The sequence below is a fragment of the Manacus candei genome, unplaced genomic scaffold, assembly GCF_025592945.1.
Source record: "Manacus candei isolate 608988 ecotype Guabito, Panama unplaced genomic scaffold, ASM2559294v1 h1tg000024l, whole genome shotgun sequence".
Classification (NCBI taxonomy): domain Eukaryota; kingdom Metazoa; phylum Chordata; class Aves; order Passeriformes; family Pipridae; genus Manacus; species Manacus candei.
The window spans coordinates 2,865,928-2,886,591 of record NW_026138072.1 but is presented as its reverse complement, the minus strand read 5'-3'; the positions used below and the strand labels follow the sequence as shown (position 1 = coordinate 2,886,591).

At 38.8% G+C, this 20,664-nt stretch overlaps 2 protein-coding genes across 2 annotated transcripts in view; one reads left to right on the top strand and one right to left on the bottom strand.

The window, feature by feature from the left end:
- Positions 1-3,487: 3,487 nt before the first annotated feature.
- On the bottom strand, positions 3,488-20,342 carry PTCD2 (pentatricopeptide repeat domain 2). The gene is given in 11 exon segments (XM_051788396.1): positions 3,488-5,099; positions 6,427-6,540; positions 7,302-7,376; positions 8,834-8,947; positions 11,640-11,731; positions 12,880-12,958; positions 14,257-14,374; positions 15,174-15,303; positions 17,560-17,652; positions 20,154-20,294; positions 20,297-20,342. Coding segments are annotated over 11 exon segments (1,227 nt in total). The 3' UTR covers positions 3,488-4,874.
- MRPS27 (mitochondrial ribosomal protein S27) overlaps positions 20,276-20,664 on the top strand; it is a 38,568-nt gene continuing 38,179 nt past the window's right edge. Inside the window, exon 1 of the mRNA XM_051788400.1 lies at positions 20,276-20,404. Coding sequence (XP_051644360.1) covers positions 20,341-20,404 — 64 coding nt within the window. The 5' untranslated portion in view covers positions 20,276-20,340. The remainder of the gene's footprint in view (positions 20,405-20,664) is intronic.

The window sequence follows — 20,664 nt, the reverse complement described above, 5'->3', positions numbered from 1 at the left end:
TGACATCATGCTCAGTGTATAAAGGGGGGAGAAGAAGGAGGAGGAGGTGGACACTTAGGGTGATGCCATTTGTCTTCTCCAGTAACCACTATGCACGATGGCACCCTGCTCTCTTAGAGAACTGTCCTGGCATTGCTTACCCACGGGAAGCAGTGAATGGATTCCTGTTTTGCTTTGCTTGTGCGAGCAGCTTTTGCTTTCCCTATTAAACTGTCTTTATCTCAACCCAGGACTTCTTTCTTGCTTTTACTCTTCTGATTCTCTCCCCAGTTCCACAGGTGGAGGAGTGATCAAGTGGCTTTGTGGTACTTGGTTGCTGACTGGGGTTAACCATCACACCTGGGAATTCTCGCTGCATTCTCTCAGCTGTTCCAAATGTTACTACTTTTCCATGATTCTTTCCTAAAATTTTCTGTTGAGATTGGTGCAGCCACATCTCCTGCTACAAGACATGTCCTGTTCCTAAAGTAAATGTGATAATCCAATAGCCTGAATTGCATAGCAGACGCAAGACTGGAGATGGGTAATTTTCTATTTCATTTTGATTTTGCAGTTTCTGCTGGATATGGATGAGGCTCTAATCTCTCTTCAAGCATCTTACATTGGTCAGTGGGACTGAGACTCTACAAACTTCCCTTAACTGCTTTGAAACTGAAAACAATTACCAGCTTACAAGTTAGGGAAACTGCACATGAAAAGTTCCTCTTACAGTTTAGCTAGAATACAAAACCTTGAAAATAAAGCCTTTAATGTGAAATAAGAGGACAACATCTTTTTTGGACTAGGTGCTGGAGTGGATGCAGGGGCAGGTTGCTGCCAGCACATATCCCTTTGTGACTCCAGGAACAGAGTCACAGCAGTTCCAGGCAAACAAGTGTCACATTGCCTGTTCAATGATACCATTAGCCCAGGCAGCTAGGTCAAAGGTTTGTGTTTGACAACAGTGAGTGCACCTTTTTCTTCTTATTCCTGAAGGTAGTGGTTATTACTTGAACATAGAGCTGTGGCTTTTTGTCAAGAAAACTAGAGCAGCCTGCTGGTGAAATGGTGCAAGTGCACACCATTGTCTGCTTTGATATTGTATGTAGAAAGCTGACTCCTTAAATTACTTCAAAGATGGCAAGAAACATGAAGACCATTTCTCTAATGGCCTGTTCTTACTGATATTATGAAAAAAAGCTTATTTGAGATGTATGTTTTCCTCTACCCTCGTAAATTGTGAAGTTTCAGAAGACTGATAGTCTTCACAGTCATCTGTCTGTGAAAACTTTGTACCAGCATCTCAAGCCAAAATAACAGGAGGACTATCATATTCAAATGAACCAGAAAAGGAGAAATAATTCTAGGTCTAGGTCTAGGTCTAGGTCTAACTTGCAATTGAATATTTGAGTTGAAGGCTGAGGACACTGGTTTTGTCTAGAAGAATCGCAGTAGCAATACAATGTTGATCTTATCCCACCGAAAAAGGAATTATATTTGACCATATACCACAGGTCCTGTAAAGAATGTTGAAAAGACTATTCATGCCCATTTAGGATGTGCACAGGATCATTGCTGATTCTCAAGACCACCTTGTTGTTATTATACCAAGTCTAGTTAAATTCAGTGGTTTCCAGTCTGAAAGGTAGAATTACCAGACTAGCTACCATCATGACTATTTGTGAGCACATGATTGTCATATGATTTGGAAATTTGCACAGCTATATTCTGTACGTCTCCCTATTTTCCATACAGCTGCAAATTTCTAACAAGTCTTTGCTTCATGTTACTTAAACTCCTATAGAAGGTTCATTAAATACATGAAAACTCTTCCTAAGGCCTGGAGCCACTCCTGCAATGACTAAGCCTTTCACCTCCATTTTTATTGTTTTGAAGCAGAAAATTAACTTGGGAGAAGCACAAAGAAAGTGATCCTCCCTCACCAAGACTCAGGATATTTGTGGAAAGAAATACGAAAAACAAAGTATTAACTCATGGAGAAAAGCAGAAGCATCTACAGCAGAGGAATGTCAGGCCTTTAGAGACTGCACAAAATCCAGATCCCATCTGAATGTAAAAATGAATGCTTTTACAATTCAAGTCAGTGCCCAACTTTCTCTTAAAGGTAAAGCCTGTATAACTGTCACTGGTGTACAAGAAAAATATCAACACCCTGTCTTCTAGGTCATCAATTAGTACTGCTACAGAATACTGTAAAAAATGTATTATGATCATGAGTTGTTTCAATAAATGCAGTAAAGTTTCAAATTAAGTTCTGCAAATCTTCAGGTCTGCAGTCATCATCAACCATCACCGACCACTTGAGGCAGCCGACTGTTGCCTGGATTTTCCATTTTAACATGGTATGCATTAAACATAGGGCAGACCACTCATTCTGCCCTGCCTTTAAGTAAGTGACACTGCAGGCGAGTTCATCCTTGGAAATAACACTGGCAGCAAAGTATGGTCAAGAAACGCCACCTGCTGTCTCTTGGATCACTGCTCCAAAAAGCTGCTGGGGTGCAAGGACATGAGCAAAAATCACGTTGCCTTTTACTGGACAAAGAACATTTGAATATGATAAGGAGCAATCCTTTTCCACACAAGAGGTCCCAAAAGAGGCCTCAGATCCTCATCTGAGCTACTTACTACATAAGCAGCACTTCCTACAGAATCTCTTGCAGTGAAACCTAGAGAAAAAAAATGTAGCAATTCACTTTGAAATGTAAATGCCTTGGTTTTTTTCCAGATTGTTAAAAAAAAAAATCTGTTATTGAATTTAAGAATGTTGAATTCTCTTTTATTTCAAGGTTCATAATTGAAAAAAAAAATTATTAAAAGCTGCAATAACATAGTGTGGATCCTATTGTCTGAGGCTGTCTCCAAAAAAACTGTCTAGTAACTCAGCCCTTGGCATTACAGCCACTCTGACCCAGCAAAATCCCTAAGTATTTGCTCTCTAGACAAGTTTGGTCTCCTGATCTTGGGTGCTTGGAAACCAGGAGTCAGCACAATCTAATAACAGTCAACTAAGCACAAGGATGAAGACTTTTCAGCACAAAAGCCAGTGTGCTTAGGACCTTGATGCACCAAAATACAAATTCATAAATAATCACTCAAATCCAAGATTTCCCAATTAACAAGTCTCTGCACCTTGTATGACACAAATTTGACTTTGTTGGAAATCAGCTGCATAAATATTAGAAGTTGTTTATTTTTCCCAGCTTTCTTTTTTCTGAGGGATAATGTTACCAGTCTTCTTAAACACTTCAACATTCAATATTCTAATTTTAATTGTCTGAGTTTTGTGTGTGTTTCTTTGAATGTATTCTTTAACCTTTGTTGAGTCCCTGCTTTCTTCTTCTATTAAAGTATTTTTAGTTTTTTAAGGGTATCTCCTCTCTTAAGACAAAGACATGTTATTTCTTAAAAAAAACCAATTTGTTACTTGGAGTAAATAAACCTCAAGAAAACAGGTAGCCAAGAGAACAAAGAATGGAAACATCAGATATATTGACAATTTTAATAGAAGTTATCATTACTTCAGTTGCAGGTAGGATACAGCCTCAGGTAGGAAGCTATCCAATTCAGATTTGAATGAACAAGCAAACATGCAGTCCCAGGATGCACCAACTTCTTGTAATTAATACAGAACTGACCTTACATATTTGCTGTGTAAGGTTAAATGGATGTGGCATTTATAAACTTAGCATCGAGCAGCTGTCCTGATAGTAGTGGATGACATCAGACAGTTGTCCTGATAATACCAATGGAGTAAACTGAGGAGTAGTTAATCCCTCCACATTTTTTGCCACTAGTCCTTGCCATAATGCAAGCAGCCTTTACAAATCCCATATCAAATTTATTTGTGGAGAAAAGACTGGGAGCTTCTCAGGGGTTCATATAGTTTTGAAAGAATTTGAAAGAAACCTTAAAAGAATTTCCAACTGAGGGAAAAGCGTTAAAAAACTCTACTCCTGAGCTATATGTGGAATTATGTGCAACACAATACTACAGAAAAAGTAATAGTTGTGTTCTTAGACTGATGTATGTAGTATTTAGTTCATGCCACCACTCATAAACAGTGTGCATGTGATTCACAAAAATGTAATACACACTTCAAATGATTCTTCACTTACACTTGTATGAAGTTCCCTCTACTGTGTAACAGTTTTTGTGCATTTTAGTATTAACAGGACATATTGCGACAGCAACAAATCAGAGAGAGTCTCAGACAGAAACCTCTGGTGTGCTGTAGCCACATTTTCTTTGAAGCTGTGTTTCTGCATGGATGGGTTCTTGTTCCTCCACAGTGCTTCACTGGCTTCAACAAAGTTTGATATAGCATGCACAGATTCATTCACAGAAAGTATACTCTGAGTTCTGACATTGCTCGACTAGGGCAGAGACAAAATAAAAAGAACAGAATCCAGAGGAGAGATAATGCAGCCCAGCTTGGAGAGTATGAGTACCAAGCTGGGCTCCTACTAGTCTAGTGCTTACAGGACTGCCAAGTTCTGTATCAACAGGTTCATCACTTCATAGGCAGAAGTAAACCAAAAGCACACAAAGGCCAGCCAAGGTATAACTGCTTCCGACTCCTTCTATTCTGGATGGTGAGTGAGTACAGATTTTTGGGTGTACAGGACTCACAGATCAAGCACATTTGATCTGCAGCCATTAAAGCCATCACAGTCATTATAGTCTAAAAGTGTGATCGTACTTGCTCTAAGAAACTTTGCAAATTTGTGCCAAGATCTGCTACGCTGGGAAGCTTAATATCAGAAAATTAGAAGAGGTCACTTGTTCATTGTGGAAATCGGGAGAAGACATTTTATTTGAACCTGGTTTCTAAGAGATGCTATCAGCAGTTCAGTTTGCCACCAAATACTGCACTATTCCAACAACAGATTTGACTGAAGCGGATTAGAAGTCTGATAGCCCAATTGCTTCTGACTTAAAAGCTTTGCAGTAGTCTTCTTTGAACTAGGAAACTGGAAAAGCATGTCTTCTAGTGTGCACACGGTAATCTGTCCAGAAGCTTGTAGTTTCGTACAAATATCTCCTAATTTGACAGAAAAGTTAGGGTTTTCTTCCATCTTTTCCCTGACTGTAGCCAGCTGAGGAAGAGAAATTTACATATTGTTACAGTTCAGCAAGTGAAGATCATGTTCTACCATCATACTGAAGACAAGCAATCACTCATCGTAAACAAACACACAGCATAAGATAAGTTGCTAAGGCAATGATTTTATGGAACACACATTATGCATCACCACATAATGGTGGAAATGCACTGGATACCTATCAGAGAGGGTTTATTACATTTAAAACTTCCTTGAAGTTGTACAGTCCTATTTTCAGTCCTAGTACAGAATAACACAATTATTTTCTATTTAAATCCAGGAAACTTAATTGCTTCCTGGAATCTACTTTTCAGATCAGCATAATTCTAATTATTATTACGCATCTCAGTAAATGTACAGTACAGAAGAAATCAATAAGTCAGACTATAGAGTCTGACAGACTACAGACTCAGTCTACAGAACTGAGAAGTTCTGTATGCCATACACAAGAGTATGAACTCAAGTGTTAAGTAAATCTCTTAAAAAAATGTTATTTATCCATAAGGTTTTGTGGAAGGGAAGGGTTAGGACTAATGCTTAGTCTTTTTATGCTTGTTACAAATTTCCCAAACAAAAATCAAAACACAACACTGACACATGCAACATTTATTGCAAAGACTTTACAAAACGAAATGTTGCTTAAAGAATTTCTTTTCGACATAGCAGTTAATATAAATGGGCTATACTTTGAGAGGAATACCCTCCTTCTACGTGATATTTTACATATAGTTACAAATTCTGTTTAATAGGCAGCAGTGAATGGCTAAGTATTTAATTATTCTTGCCTTGTTCTACAGGCACATTCAAAAGGAATTCACTGATGAGTTTCAGGAAAAGCAGCAGCAATGCTGACAATCTGATAGAGGCCATATATGTGCTATGAGAAAGCCTTCTTGCTGATCAAGACTGTAAAAACTGTTTTCACAGTAAAACACAGTTAAATAGCAAAAGCTACTGTTTCTCATATCACACTTCCCTGTATAGCACAGATCTTTGCAAATATTACCAATCTAACAATATCACTGTGATCAGAAACTTTACTCTCATTTTCATATCAAACGAAAGTAACATAGAAAGCAAGGGATTAAATTATTTAATGCCACTAGGGTAGGCTTCACTTACATTCAAATGAAGTATGAGCTTCCAGGAGCAAGACCATGGAAAGTGAACAGCTAAGTGTTTTGTCCAACAGTACAGGAAGCCAGACAGATGCTTTGGCATCAGAACCCAAACAACTTTAGTAGGGTGAACTTAGGCACCTGAGGTTCTGTAGGTACCACCATTACCACGTCTCAGTCAAGTACCATTACTATGTACTTACCACCTGCTCAGAAAACTCAAGTTTTTTCACAAAGGGAGGAGTATCTACTTCCACTGCTGCCTCTAGTGTCTTTATTACTTCTTCTAGCAAACCAGATCTGAGCTGGACAAGAACCTTAAAAATAAAATAAAAATACACCACACAAATAGTGGTGGTTACATTCATCAGAACGTACATTTTTTAAAAAGTGTTTGAGAAAGACATGAGGCAAAGCAGAACAAAATACATTTCCAGATGCTGCACTGATAAAAATCCATTCATCACAAAGAAAGCAGGTGGAATGATCAATTCCCTCACTGTTTTTTTTCACAGCTGGGACCTGGAAAGGAAGGGTGAGTCTGAAGGTAGAGTTCCTCTGATGAAGCTGCATTAGCTGTTCTTGAATAAAGTGGTTTTTGCCATAGCTTAGAGAGGTGGCTTACACGGCACATGCAGTACACTTTCTCTGAGGTTACAGACTGTGCAAGTAAACAAAAAAATTGTTGTACACACACACATGGCTAAGGTCTGTAGGGCTGAAGGAGGTCTGAAGTGGGCAGAGCACAGCTAAAGAAGGCATTTACTTGGAGCTGTGGTTTTTTTCAATCTTTTGTAGCAAGGAAGCAAAAAGTTACAGTGTCATAATTAGAAATTGTTCATGGTTTTATACCCACAAATGTAGGACTGGTCTCATCTATGGTAGGAAGTTATTTTAAAAAATGGGTGAGGATTGTTAACAGTTCAGAATTTGTTGACTCAGAAACAAGCTCATCAACACTACTAACACACAGATGTGCTCCTAAGAAGCTGCCGCTCCATTACTTTACACATGGAAGTTTTTTGTCCAGTATAGCATACTCCTTTGCAAGATTTTAATACAAAGCAAGCATACTTACTTTAAGATTATTGTATAGTTTGTTCTCCGTTTTCATTATCTGGGAGCAATAAAGTCTGGCTTGTGCTACATCATTCTGGGAAGGAATTATAAATAATAAAAAAAATACAGTCAAACATGCATCACAAACTTTTGCAATAGAAGTTCAAGAGAAAAAACAGTCTTTCACAACTTTTCAATAAATCACAAACGAGTATCTAAAACCCCTTCACCATGACCCATAAACACCAAACAGCATGCAGCCTGCAAAAGAAACACCCCATGCTGCATTTGTCATGTCGTCTGGGTCTTTACTACAGTGTGTTGCACGTAACCAACGCTGAGCATGAGATCACCTAAAAGATACATGATCTACACACGTGCTCGGTTTGACACATTTCAGAGTACTTAAATGAAGTGCAGTATATGTTAATGTGGATATTTATCCTGTCCAGCCCTTTTAACCTTTTGGACATACACATTTACAGTACTGTATCTATGTTATCAATTGATTTGTGTAGACAGTTAATGTCACACTGGCATTTACTAGACCAAGCAATGTTTCTTGAGATCATCTTTCTCACAGCAATAAGTACTGACAAAGATCATGCAGCTTAAAGAACAGTTAAATATAATGTGGAGCATTACTCTGTTTGCAAAACAAGAATTTTATCTGATTTTTACATACAGTAACATCAAGCACATTTCATTTTGTTTCAGAGATATTTTGTTTTTACTCAATGACAATTTATTTCAGTGTTGCTATTGCTATTGCTCAGTGTCTCTCTTCACAGAGACAGAGTAAAAAAGACCACACAGTGCACAAGAAACCTTTAACAATTCTACTTCATTCATTAAAATTTGTGAATAAGACCAAATCTGTAGTCCTTCCAGTGTCTCTGACCTCTGTTTTAACATGAAACAGAAGGTTCAGAGCACACCCATGCTGTATAGACAAATTAATTGCAGAGATTTATTCCAGCCTTTAGAATTTCCTAAGTGTTATTCTCTTGCTCAGAGTTTGACCCTGTGCTGCCTCAGAGCCTCAGTGCTTAGGCACATGAGGTATACGAAAACCTCCCCGAGCACAAACATGTTGTCCAGAAAGACAGGCCACCTCCCATGGAGTAGGGCAATACACACCATAGCCTTTGAGCCTGCCTCCCAAGATAACCACTTTAAAGAGATGATTGCTTAAATATTTTAAATTATAATTTAAATTCTATTTAAAAGAAATCATCACCAAATAGTAGTATCTGCAGGAGTAGATCCACGGTTACATCTAACCTGTTTGCCTAACTCGTTCGTTGTCTAGTAATATTCTAGACGGCATTGTCACTAGCACAAAATACATAAGACTCAAGACATGTTTATATTTCAAAACTTCCAGGTTCAATTTATGTGAAAGTTGTCTATAATCATACCGTTTCAGGAGCCTAAAAGTTTCAATACTTGAAGTTGTTACATAGATCAGTTACACTTTCTCCGTGTTAACTTTCTTTCACAATAAAACTACAGAGACCCAGGCAGAACCTAAAACAAAAGGCATTGTACCTGCTTGAGAGCAGTTGCCATGGCAAAGCAGTATGCTCGCAGCGACAAGGTGTCACCTTTCAGCTGTGCTTCTTCAAGCAATTTCGCAGAGATTTTGGAAGACTCCAGGCTGTCCTGCATAGAAATTTCAAAGTAAGTTGTACTTGTTATTCTTGTGATCTGACAGGACTGTAAGCAAATGCAATCACATTCAGAAGGCATGCAGAAGTCAACATACTGTATGATCACCAAGGCAACATGTATCTAAACCCAACCAAGCAGATTCTGTGCAGCACTTCTTGAGAAACACAACATCAAAATATGATATTTAAAATGACAGAGGTCAAAAGAAGGTAAACATAACTTCCATTCTTTTAAGAATTACACCTGGCCCTGTTTTGGCTTCTACAAGAGATAAAAAACCTGTGGCAATATCCTAAACCAAACAGACACTTTCCTTTTCACTTCTGAATAATTCCAAAATCAGGAAGGAAGATTAATTTTTGTCCTTTATTCTAGAATCCACATTAGGTAGTTACTAAAAAGTCAATATTTTCTAAGCATTGAACTACTCAGCACCACTACACTAAAGAAGTCTGTGTATGTGCAAATTTGAACATTCAGCCATTTTTAGCCTCTCTTACAGATCAAATCTTGAAAAATGTTTCCAAAGCATATATTCTAATATGACTGCTTAGACATTTGCATGTTTTTCAACACAGAAAGCTTCCATTATTCCTGGGACAATTTTCACTAGAGTCTATAATAAAAGGCAATGAGTTTAGCTAAGTGCTACCTCACAAACCACCAACTTGCCAAATCAATACGGCTCACACTGGAAATTATGGGTGGAACTGACTGGACTCCAAACAAAATAGTATCTGCCAAACTTAAAAGCTGGCAGCATGAAGATTTTGTAACAATTGGTACCACAGATATGGACAAGAGTCCTCATTTGGTGCTGATTTTTGTTCCTAGTGTTCAAAGTGTCATTCCTGCAAAATATGGTTTAAAACATGTTCTCAAAAATTTAGAAACATTCTGATCACCAGAAGATTGATTATTACGTAAATACTTTGTTGTCATCCAAAGGCCTATAGTTCTTTCTTGCACTAAAAGAAGGACCATCTTTTGTCTCAGAGGATAGTAGTACCTTATAGTGATTTAAAAGATCCCAGAAGTGTTTCAGAGTTGACCTGTAAAACACCTCTGAACAAAGATTAAACATCAATTCCTTTGTTTATCCACTGGCAATAATCTGAGCTTTAAGCCTTGTACATTTTTCTGTACTGGTCTCTGTCGGGATTATTCATAAAAAACCAAAAATTAACCTGGTAAAAATTGAGCACAGCTCTTAATGACATCAATACCACTATTTCCATTATTCAAGTAGTGCATATGAAGATACTTCCCATCAAGATTTTTTCTGACATTTCTTATCTTGCAGCATGCACAAAAGTACTTTTGAGCTTCGTGGTTTCTCCTCCTCCTCCTAACAGATGAATCAACAGATTAAGCTTCTGAAAGAGCTCCACCTAATCCTCTTTAGCTCATAAAGGGTTACTACAGCTTATTCCCCTCTTGGTACTATTTTATCTCAATGAAAAAACCCACGAGTTTATTGTGGTTGTTAAAACAATCGGGTGACAGTTTAGAATTGTTTCCCCTCTATTTTCATCAATAGTAATAATGGGTTAGATTCTCTATTGAAAACACATGTAGGGCCAGATGTAGTGGAAAACAGAAGCCTCGGGAACCTCTTCCTGTTGCATGTGCCATGGGTCCAAGCCTTCTGACTGCAGGCGATGTAAAAAAACATGTAAAGATTTTAGGGAAGAAGCTACAGCAGACCTAGAGGCAGGGCTAACTCATCAGAACTGAGAATTGTAGAAGCACCACGTAAATTACTGCTGAGGTACTATTTTAGGCCTACTCCTTTTTCACATAGGCACTCCGTTTCATTTAATGTTTAAATGAGAAACCTGAAGAAGTTTAGTCTGGTGGTGTAACTTTTTCCTCAGCTAGCATCTTTGTAACACATGAGAAAATGGAAGAAAACTTTATAACTGAGTTTGGGAAGGGTCCACTTTAATATTTCAAACTGCAGAACTGACTCAAATCTGGAGAGGAAGATCAAAATAAAAAAAGTTCTGGGATCTCACTTTGCTACAAAAGGAAAACAGTTCTAAGGAAACACTCGTAAAACCAATGTAGCCCAGCTTCTCACCGTGTTCATGCTCTTTTTCTTTGAGACAGGTAAGCTCAAGAACAGCCTGTCTCTCACTAGAGGCATTCCTTTAAGTTTCTTTTCTCCACTCAGCTGTCCATTTTCATCAGGCACGTAGGGAACAGAATACTTTGACAACTCTATTCCTTGTCAAATTTGGATGCAATTACAGAAATGGTTCAAGGCTACTTGTCAGGGGAGGGGGGAAATGGATGGGAAATGTCTGACAAACAGACCAATCACATATAAGCCTTGTCTCTTAAGGAAACCAGACTATAAAATTGATATTGAGGCTCAAGCACACAATATAGTCTGAAGAGTTGTAAAGTTCCCAGAGAAAGAATACTATAAGGCTGTAGCAAATTTGTTCCTTAATGCTTATGTCCATGCAAACTTGCAGAGATTTGTTTTGTGATATTAGTTTGTATGGGAAACTATATATGGGCACTATATCATGCACAATGAAGCAATTTAGGACTTAAATATGTCTAAAATATTTCCAGTAGACAGGAAATCATGACAGGGAAAATATGGAAATTTTAAAATCCAAAAAAAATGCATTTCAAACACTTTTTCATAATGTAAATTGAAAATACTTACCAGCTTATAGCATATTGCAAATGCAAGTAGATATGTTTCTTTGTTGAAAGGTATACCTTGTTTTTTCATTTCTACCAGAACTTCCAAAGCACCTATCAAAAATATATTAGTCTTACTCACTTGACAAATTTATGGCTATACCTTTAGTAACTGAAAAAACAGTTCAACATGCTATGAGCTCAGTAAGTCTATTTGTAAATAAGAATGCAAACTGAAATCCATTATTTTAAAAAGAAAATAATTCAAAAAGTTTAATGCATGGTCAGTTGGATATAAATACCTCTTCTTATCAAGGAGGTTTTCAGTCTACAGTAGAATATGGCCTTACTCTTTCATTATTTTTATATGAATCTGAAGCTAAATTCTAGATACTTGACAAAGTCACCCTCATTCTTCCTAACTGCCCAGAAATCTTGCACCACTTCAGGCAAACTCCATAACATCCCCTCAATAACTCACGTGCCTCAGCATAATGGCTGCATTCAGGTGCTGATCTAGTTATTTTTACAGTGGTTCAGTCTCAACTTCTAGGACAGCTGCTGAACTTATATTTGCTAAACATCAAGAGATCAAGTGCTGCGTATTCAACAGATTTCAAATGAAGGGATTTGCTTGAAAAGCTTATTCCATACTAAATTTAAGGTTTTCTCATGGAAAGTCTTTTAAGTTAGGTTAGATGACTTTTCCTTATCCTCACAAAGGGCCAAACTGATTTGAAGCACTGGACTTAAACACTGCAGTAGCCACTCTGTGTGATGGCACTAGTAAGACAAACCAAGAGAAGACCACAGTTTTGGAGAAAGGGTATTCTTCTCTCCACTGACACTAATGCAGAACAGTCAAAACACTGTTGAAGAATATACCATTTCAAAAACCCACATAAAGCAAACTCTGAATAGAGAAAACAAAATGCTATGGGAAATTACAACACAAAAAGAAGTTAGCACTTTAGAGAAGAGGGTTTAGGAGACAAGGTCTCCTGGATAAAAACAATTCCAGGCAACTTGAATGGCAAGAATACTGCAGGAAGTAGAAGACCAATACTGTCTTCCATTTTTATTACATGCTACAGTGCAACTCATTCCCATCTACACTTACTTACATGATGTTTGGTCATCTAAAACCATAGCCAACTAGCAATATTCATTAAAAAAATACATATATTTATATACACACACAATACATACAGTGAGAAGCATCCTCCTCAAAATTAACTTGTCTTAGTAAACACAATACTTACTTTCAAAATGGCCTTTTTTAAACAACATAGTCATCAAAATATGGAATGATGTACTCTCTGAGAAAAAACCATGCAAATTCTGGAAAAGAAATAGAGCAAACATAAAAAAGGTCAGGAGTGTGAACAGTCTTACTGTGCACAGCATTTAGCAGGTGTTCCTACTGGAACAAGTCTCATCTTTACAAGTTCAACGTTTAACTCTCTGGGTTCCCTGACTGTCCGTCCCTCTGTCAAGTAATCTCTAAAATATCAGTGACTCGGTATGGTCAAAAGCTCACCAAAATTAAACAGAAATTTCCCAGAGTCCTCCTATCATTTTTTTAATGACAGATTGTAACCCCTAAGTCACTGCAAGCAGAAGTCCCTGACAGCTTGCAGCTGACGATCAATATCTTTGTAGTTAAGCACATCGCCATGAAATTGAAAGAATTTTTTTCTAATCACAATATCAAATGATGAACAGGTCAGCACAAGAGCTTGAGTGATGATGATAAGAGTAGCAGAAGAAAGAGAAATTGCATATTATGTTCTACTTCAACCACACTGTGTTGGGAATAGCCAAATAAAATGTCAGACATATTAAGTTTAAATTTCTGTAGCAGAGTCTGAAGAAGTATCTCAGACTCAGTATCTCAGTATCCACCAGTTACTATGTCCTGCAAGTACAGCAGGACCTGTCTAATGACATAGATCCCAATAAGAAAAAAAACCAAACCAAAATAAAAACTACATACTCTTACATGTCTAATTTAAGAACAAAGACTTCTCCCATTTCTTGCTGGGTGTATCTCATGCCTTAATGAATTAGCATCAGAGACATGACTTTTCACTGGCTAGCAGACATTTTTGAAAGCACATTATTGCACGCACTGGGCATAATTAATATCTTGCCTTAATAACACATAAGAGTTTTAGACGTTCAAAAACAAGTCCTTAAGTTTCTTCAGCACTAAAATGGCCAAGTTCTTGAGCTGTTGAACATCATACCACTTCTACAGAGTTCAGAGGGAATCTGAAGTAGAGTACCATGATAAATCTGCTGGTACAAATAACACAAGGGATTTCAGAGGGCTACCACAGAAAAACTCAGAAGCATTCATTCCAAGAGTGATCTAATGCAATACAGGATGTGGGAAAACATGCATCAGCCATGTTAACTTAAGTAATTATTTTTTCATGAATATTTTTTATTCAATTTTATTATACAGAAATAAAATAAAGTTACTAGTCAAACTAGCATTTAATTTCCTTTTAATTACTGTTTTGCTATTGGTAGCATACCATTTCTCATATTTGAGAATACATTGACTGAGAATATATTGAGTAATAATAACAACAACAACAACAAAGGCATTTTTGAAATATAAGGGGAAGTACCTGATCTTTGATAAGTTCTACTGCAGGTCTTTCAAGGTCTAGCTCATAACATAGCCTCATAAAGAGGGGCCCAAATTTAAAATTCTGTAAGGCTGTTATTCCATTCTGTTCATGGTACCTATTGGAAAGATTAAAAAAGTTAATCACACAGAGCATGGAATTAGCCAGGGAGAACAGCTTTAAACAGAGAGCAAGATCTGTATGTGCAATGACAGAGGCACACTCTTCTATCTGCACCAGCCAAAGATATATAGATAACAGGAGATTAAATTTTAAGGAAAAATATAGTTTTGATCAAACTAATAAATTAACTAGTAATAAATTATCTCTTCTATTACCTGTAATCTACATTAAATCAATAATAGAATGGGTCTCTACCTAAAAAATTCCCAGCTACTTTACCTTCTATTCATGGAACGACAGCACAGAAGTTGCAGCAGTCTATTTTAGCAGCAATACCTGACAAAATACCTCTACAAAAAGAGAGTATTTTAATTTTTACTTTATAGGTCCTACACTGTAATTGCTGGGAAAGTTTTCACTCACAAAACCTCCTGCCATTAATCTGCCACTGCTGGTTCCAGACCAGTTTATAATCAGGCCTGTCTTGGCTGGAAAAAACCCCTGAAAATACATCTGCTTCTCAGCTGTGGGATGATTTTTCTGTGTGGTTCCCCATTCATTCTGCAGTAGGACACTACTTTGTTCTCATAGCTTGACCCTCCTTTGACCTCAGAGTCTTTGAAGGGTTTGAAGACCCAAAGAAAATGAAAACACAGCCTTAACTTAAGAGATTAATTATACCTATAGCCATTGAATCAGGACAAGCACTCAACTGCAGATATAATCTGGGATGATCTAATAAAAGACAAAAAAATAAAGACAGAAAAGAGCGTTACCTGGATTTTAAAAAATACCTGTAAATAACTTTTCTGGCTAATTCCACATCAGATGAAGTCTGACATAAATGCAGTAAATTTTTTAATTCATTTTTGAGAATTATTCCATTTTTCTTTAATTTTTCTTTAATACTTCTAAAATACGGATCTGAAAATAAAATACATAACAGGAGCAGTCTATAGACAATTCCATTACAGGTGTTGCATACTTGGTACCTAAAACATGGAGACTGAATGAATCAGAAAGCTTGTTTTTCCACCAAGAAAAATGCATAAAGCTTCTCACAGACAAGCATGCCAAGGTGTCTCCATGAAGTCATGTCAAACTTGGAAAACCAAGAAGATGCATATTGTGAACTTAATTAATTGTGTATGTTATGGAACATATCTGGTAATGGAAAAGTTTTAATGAGGAAGAAAGTTTTGTGACATTTTTTGTCTTCTGTTCTTTTTCTAAAGAGCAAGCAAACAAACAAAACCAATTCCACACAGCATTCAAACAACTGTAAAAACTACTCAACACTGTTCATACAGAAGACTCAAATTTCTTCACAGTTGATGAAAACACAAAGACTCTCCTATATAATCTGTGTTTTTCTATACACAGCCATAAACTTAAGAGTTGCTTCTCTTACCCTGCTCCAAAACAAGATGGTTCTCTATCCCACCCATTTTCCTATGACAAATCAAGCACAAAGATGAGTCCTCCAGTTGGTAATCTCAATCCACTGACCAACACACACAAGATTAAAATCACATGTACCACCTGACAGCCTCATTCCTCTCATGGTGCTGACCACATCTTGGGGAGAGAAGCAATCTTTTTTGTAGCACTGCTGTTTCCAAGCTAGTGAGCTACCCAAGAGGTAAAAAGTAGGCACCACAGGGAACAACATATTCAGTTACTGGATGCATATCTGTTGCTACATGCAATTGCAAGTCCTTACTCGAGACTGAAATACAGAGCTGAATCCTGGAAGTTAGAAGAATGTATACATACAAGTAGGCATATATAATGCTTGTGATGTGTTCAAAGGTGTACAGAAATTCAAAAAATACCTGGGATCTGAATGGTATTTATACTATTGTAGGTAATTGTATAACTGCGGTGGTTAATAGCATAACTATTGTCGTTAATGGTTGGATTATAACTACAATAAATAATAGCTATTATATATTCTGTGTAACAGTTATTACTGCTTTTTCCATTACTAAACCAAGTTTTTATTAGCTCTAATTACTTATTTTCATTTTTCACATATTACATTAAACACTGAGTACAGAAACTATTCACACATACACATAAACAGATGTTTAGCACAATGTTTTCATTAGTTTTCAGAGGCTACTATTTGTATGAAACTAAAAGGTCAACTGTGACCTGTGAAGCCAAACATTTGGCTTCTACAAATCTGCTTTAGGAAAAGTGATTGACCCACAGCAATAAATTCAATGTATCTCAAGTATGGGATGAATAAACTACAATATAAGTATGTCATCATTACAGCAAAATATAATAACATTATGACTTGCAACTGCACAATTTAAATTTTACTAAATATAGAAAAAACTGTCAGGTTGACTTTACTTCCCTCTCTGTCCCAAAAGACTGATTTACATAAAACTAGATTTGTTTATTTGTCTCTTCCTTGTCTTAAAATTAAGTACAACCTTTGGAACACTAGAACACCGGCACATGATAAAACAGGAGTTTTGCCTAAGCATTCTTAAATAATAAGGGCAGCTTTATGTTTATACCTATGTTTCTTAAAGAAAGGAATTTGTATACATTTTAAACAGCATGACAAAATCCCTGCTAGAAAAAAATCCACTGATTCTGCTCCTATATTAGTTTGGAAAACCTGAATTTGTTTTTCATATTCGGTGTAGCATATGTCAGCTGGAGGTGGGTGTACAACTGAGAACTTACACAAGACAAAAGAAAAAAAAATCTAAAAGAATATGCTAACTAAACTTACAGAACAGATTAAAAGAGAATTACTGGTGAAGGCCTTTTCTGGATACTTAGGTAACTATGTGGCTTTGTGTTTCCCTTCTCTGTTGATGATGTATTTGAAGCGATATTTGTAGACTGAAACAGTATTTTCTATTAAATTATCTTAAAAAGTTTGAAAAGGGAGGACACAAACATTTCAGGTCTTATGCAAATACCTTGCACACATGAAAGCTTCTCCACATATATTCTCAACACAGGATAATTAACATTGTTTCATTTTACAAAGCCTCAGATCTTCCAATAATGGTAGATACAAAAAATTTGCAGGAGGAAGACATAAGTTGTTTCTTTAAAGGGGATCAGTTGGTGTCTTTGTAACTTGGACTGTTTTGTTTCCTAGGACTTATGCTAAAATTGAGAATGGTGACTATGAAATAAATTCTATACCTTTATTGCCATGAACTTCATTCCTAATTGCCACTTTCATCTGTTGAAATTCTTGTAACTTTATATCTTCTTCTGTTAGCAGATACCGCTTCCCTATCACAAGAAAAAAAAAGAGGAAGACTGAGTTTTATGTTACACTGTCTGATTTATTACTACTGAACCTTGCATGTATTAATTACTAACTTCAATTTTCTGATGCCAGACCATTGTCAGTATGACATTAAAAAACAGACTGCAAAAACTGAAGTTGTTCATGTCACAAACAAAAGAACACAAATACTATGTTACAGCTCTATGGACTTTATGTGCACAAGGATGAAGAAGTATTTAGTTATTGAATGAGCACAAGAAAAAGTAGAGGCAATATTCCTCTTCACCAAGGAAGAGGAGCATTCTGCTCCGGAATAAGGTCTTTCCCTCCTTTTATACTTTCATAATGATTTTTTTGTCATTTCTTTATTGTCCACAATTCACTAGTGGCACAGCTTGCTTTCCCCTTAAGCGCTGTCCCCACTGCTGTAGAACGCATCATTCTGGAAGCTCCAAAAGCAGTACGAAGACACAAAAAGCTTATTTTTTTAATTTATAAAAACACCAACTGTATTACTTGGATTCCAGTAACACTCAGGAGACCTAGTGAAGTTCTGTTGCACTACAGACATAGAGGTAAGACAGTTATTTAATCTAGAAGCTCAAAATTAACTTTGGATGCTGACCTCAACTGTACTGTGTTGCAAGCTGCTTTAATAAAAGTGTCATGCAAAAGCTGTTTGACAAGTTTTTGCTGTCACAAAATCAGATGTCCATTAGATTTTTATTTGCAACTAATGACTTTGTAACAGAGAGTCACTGTAGTAGATTACATTGTTACAATCTAGTATTTTAAAGGTTTGGCTTCTTAAAGAATTATTGGAACCATGAAGGGACAAGAACAAGTATTGAACTGAGTTAGGTTGTTTATTCTCATTCTGCATTTCCCTAGAAAAATGTAACAGGCCATGCAAAAAACCCCACTTGTTTTCTATGCAAGCAAAGCATGCTAATGACACACTTCATAAAACCTGAAGCAAAAAATCCATTAAATGGCACATTCATCCATTAAATTTAATGGAAACTGTTCCAATGGGAAAAAAACCACAATTTATCCAGCACAAAATTGATCTGTATTAGCCACCATTTAGGTACCACAGACCTCGTCTAACAGCGAAAGCCCATCCCAGTCCTGGGCCTCTCCAGGGCTGGTGCAGGAATCATGCCAGTGCCTGGGGTAGGACCAGCACACTGCATATCACAGACACTCAGTGGTCACGGACAGTGTTAGCAGAGAGTGGGGGGCAGCAGAATTTTACCCTTCTTGAATTCAATTTGATGAATTCCACTGCTTCCTTAGATTCATACCGGACAGTGTTAGCAGAGAGTGGGGGGCAGCAGAATTTTACCCTTCTTGAATTCAATTTGATGAATTCCACTGCTTCCTTAGATTCATACCTTACAGTGTTACAGAAACAAACCAGTGCAAAACCAAGCAAGGGGACCTCCAATGAAAAAGGAGGGAGATGGATATGATGGCTGGCATGTGCAGGTGGTGCAGGCTATCCCAGAGAACTTAACCAACTAACCTGCTCTGCCTCACAACCCTCTACCAGGCTGGCCAGTGAAGAGGGGTGGGCAGAGCACGAGGCAGAACGGAGGGCTCCACGTCTCTGAGGGGTCTAACAGAGCTGTAACCTGAGCGAGGCCTCCACAGGCCAGGAGCCCAGCCAGGGCCTGGGCTCAGAGCTCTGCAACATACATCTCTTTTCCATGTGCCCCCATTTCCTTCTCTGGGCAAGGGAGTGCCTTTGGAAGGCCTCTGAAGCCCAGAGTCTGGATAACACTGTCATCCTCCCAGAATAAACACACATTTATGAAACTGCACATGTGTTTGGTTGGTTGTTTCCTTTTCAATGTCACATCCTGACAGCAGCAAGTAGGAGATCCGCTCACTAACGCTGACCTCCAGGGTGACCTTACTGTGGCCTTTCAGTATCTGAAGAGGGCCTACAGGAAAACTGGAGAGGGACTTTCACAACGGCATGTAGTGCTAGGACAAGTAGGAATGGCTTTTGACTAAAATAGAGTAGGTTTAGATTAGATATTAGGAAAAAATTCTTTACTCTGAGAGTGGTGAGGCACTGGAATAGCCCAAAGAAGCTGTGCATGTCCCATCCCAGGAAACGCTCAGGGCCAAGTTGAATAGGGTTCTGCGCAACCCGATCCCGTAGAAAGTGTCCCCATGGCAGGGGGTTGAAACCGGACGATCTTTAAGGTCCTCTCTAACCCAGACCATTCTGGGATTCATTTTATGATCTTGTAAGGCCACTGCCCACCCTCCCTGCACGGCCTTCCCACCAGGAGCCCCTGGGCGCTCCCCGCCAGAACACCACGCGCCGAGAAGGGAATCCAGGCAGGAACTACAGTTCCCGTCAGGCCCACGCCTGGCGGCGGCGCCGGACCTACCGAGTGTTGCCGTACCCGGTATCCGCCGCACCGGCGGGCAGCCTCGCTCCCCAGCCAGGCCCCCCCGCCCGCCCCCGCCGCGAAGCCCGCAGTACCTGCGGGCACGCAGCCCCAGGCGCCCGGGGCGGGCAGGCGAACCGCCGAGCGCCGCGCCGCCTCCCGCGCCGCCCGCCGGGACCCGCCCGCCAGCACCGCCGCCATCTCACGGCCCGGCCCGCGGGGCGGGGCGGGCGGAGCGCTCGCAGTCTCCCCGCGCCGCCCACCTCCTCCGGCCTCGGCACCATGGCCGCCCCCATGCTCCGGCGCGCCGTGCTCCGCAGCGGGAGGGCCCTCGGCGCGGGCCCAGGTCGGTGCGCTGCTGGGGGGCGCGGCGGGGCGGGAGGCGCGGCCGGGGCGCGGCGCTGGTGGCCGTGGTTGCCGCAGGCGGAGGTGGGAAGTGTGAGCAGGGGTGGGATGCTGCACCGGGACTGCCCTCACCTTCCCCCGTTTCTCTCTCTCTTCGTATATCTGTGTGAAATTGGAGGCAGCTCTGTGGACGTCTTATCGCTGGCGTGCAGTGTAGGAGAGTGTTCTCAATTTGTATTTTAGTGGATCCTCCACCGTGCG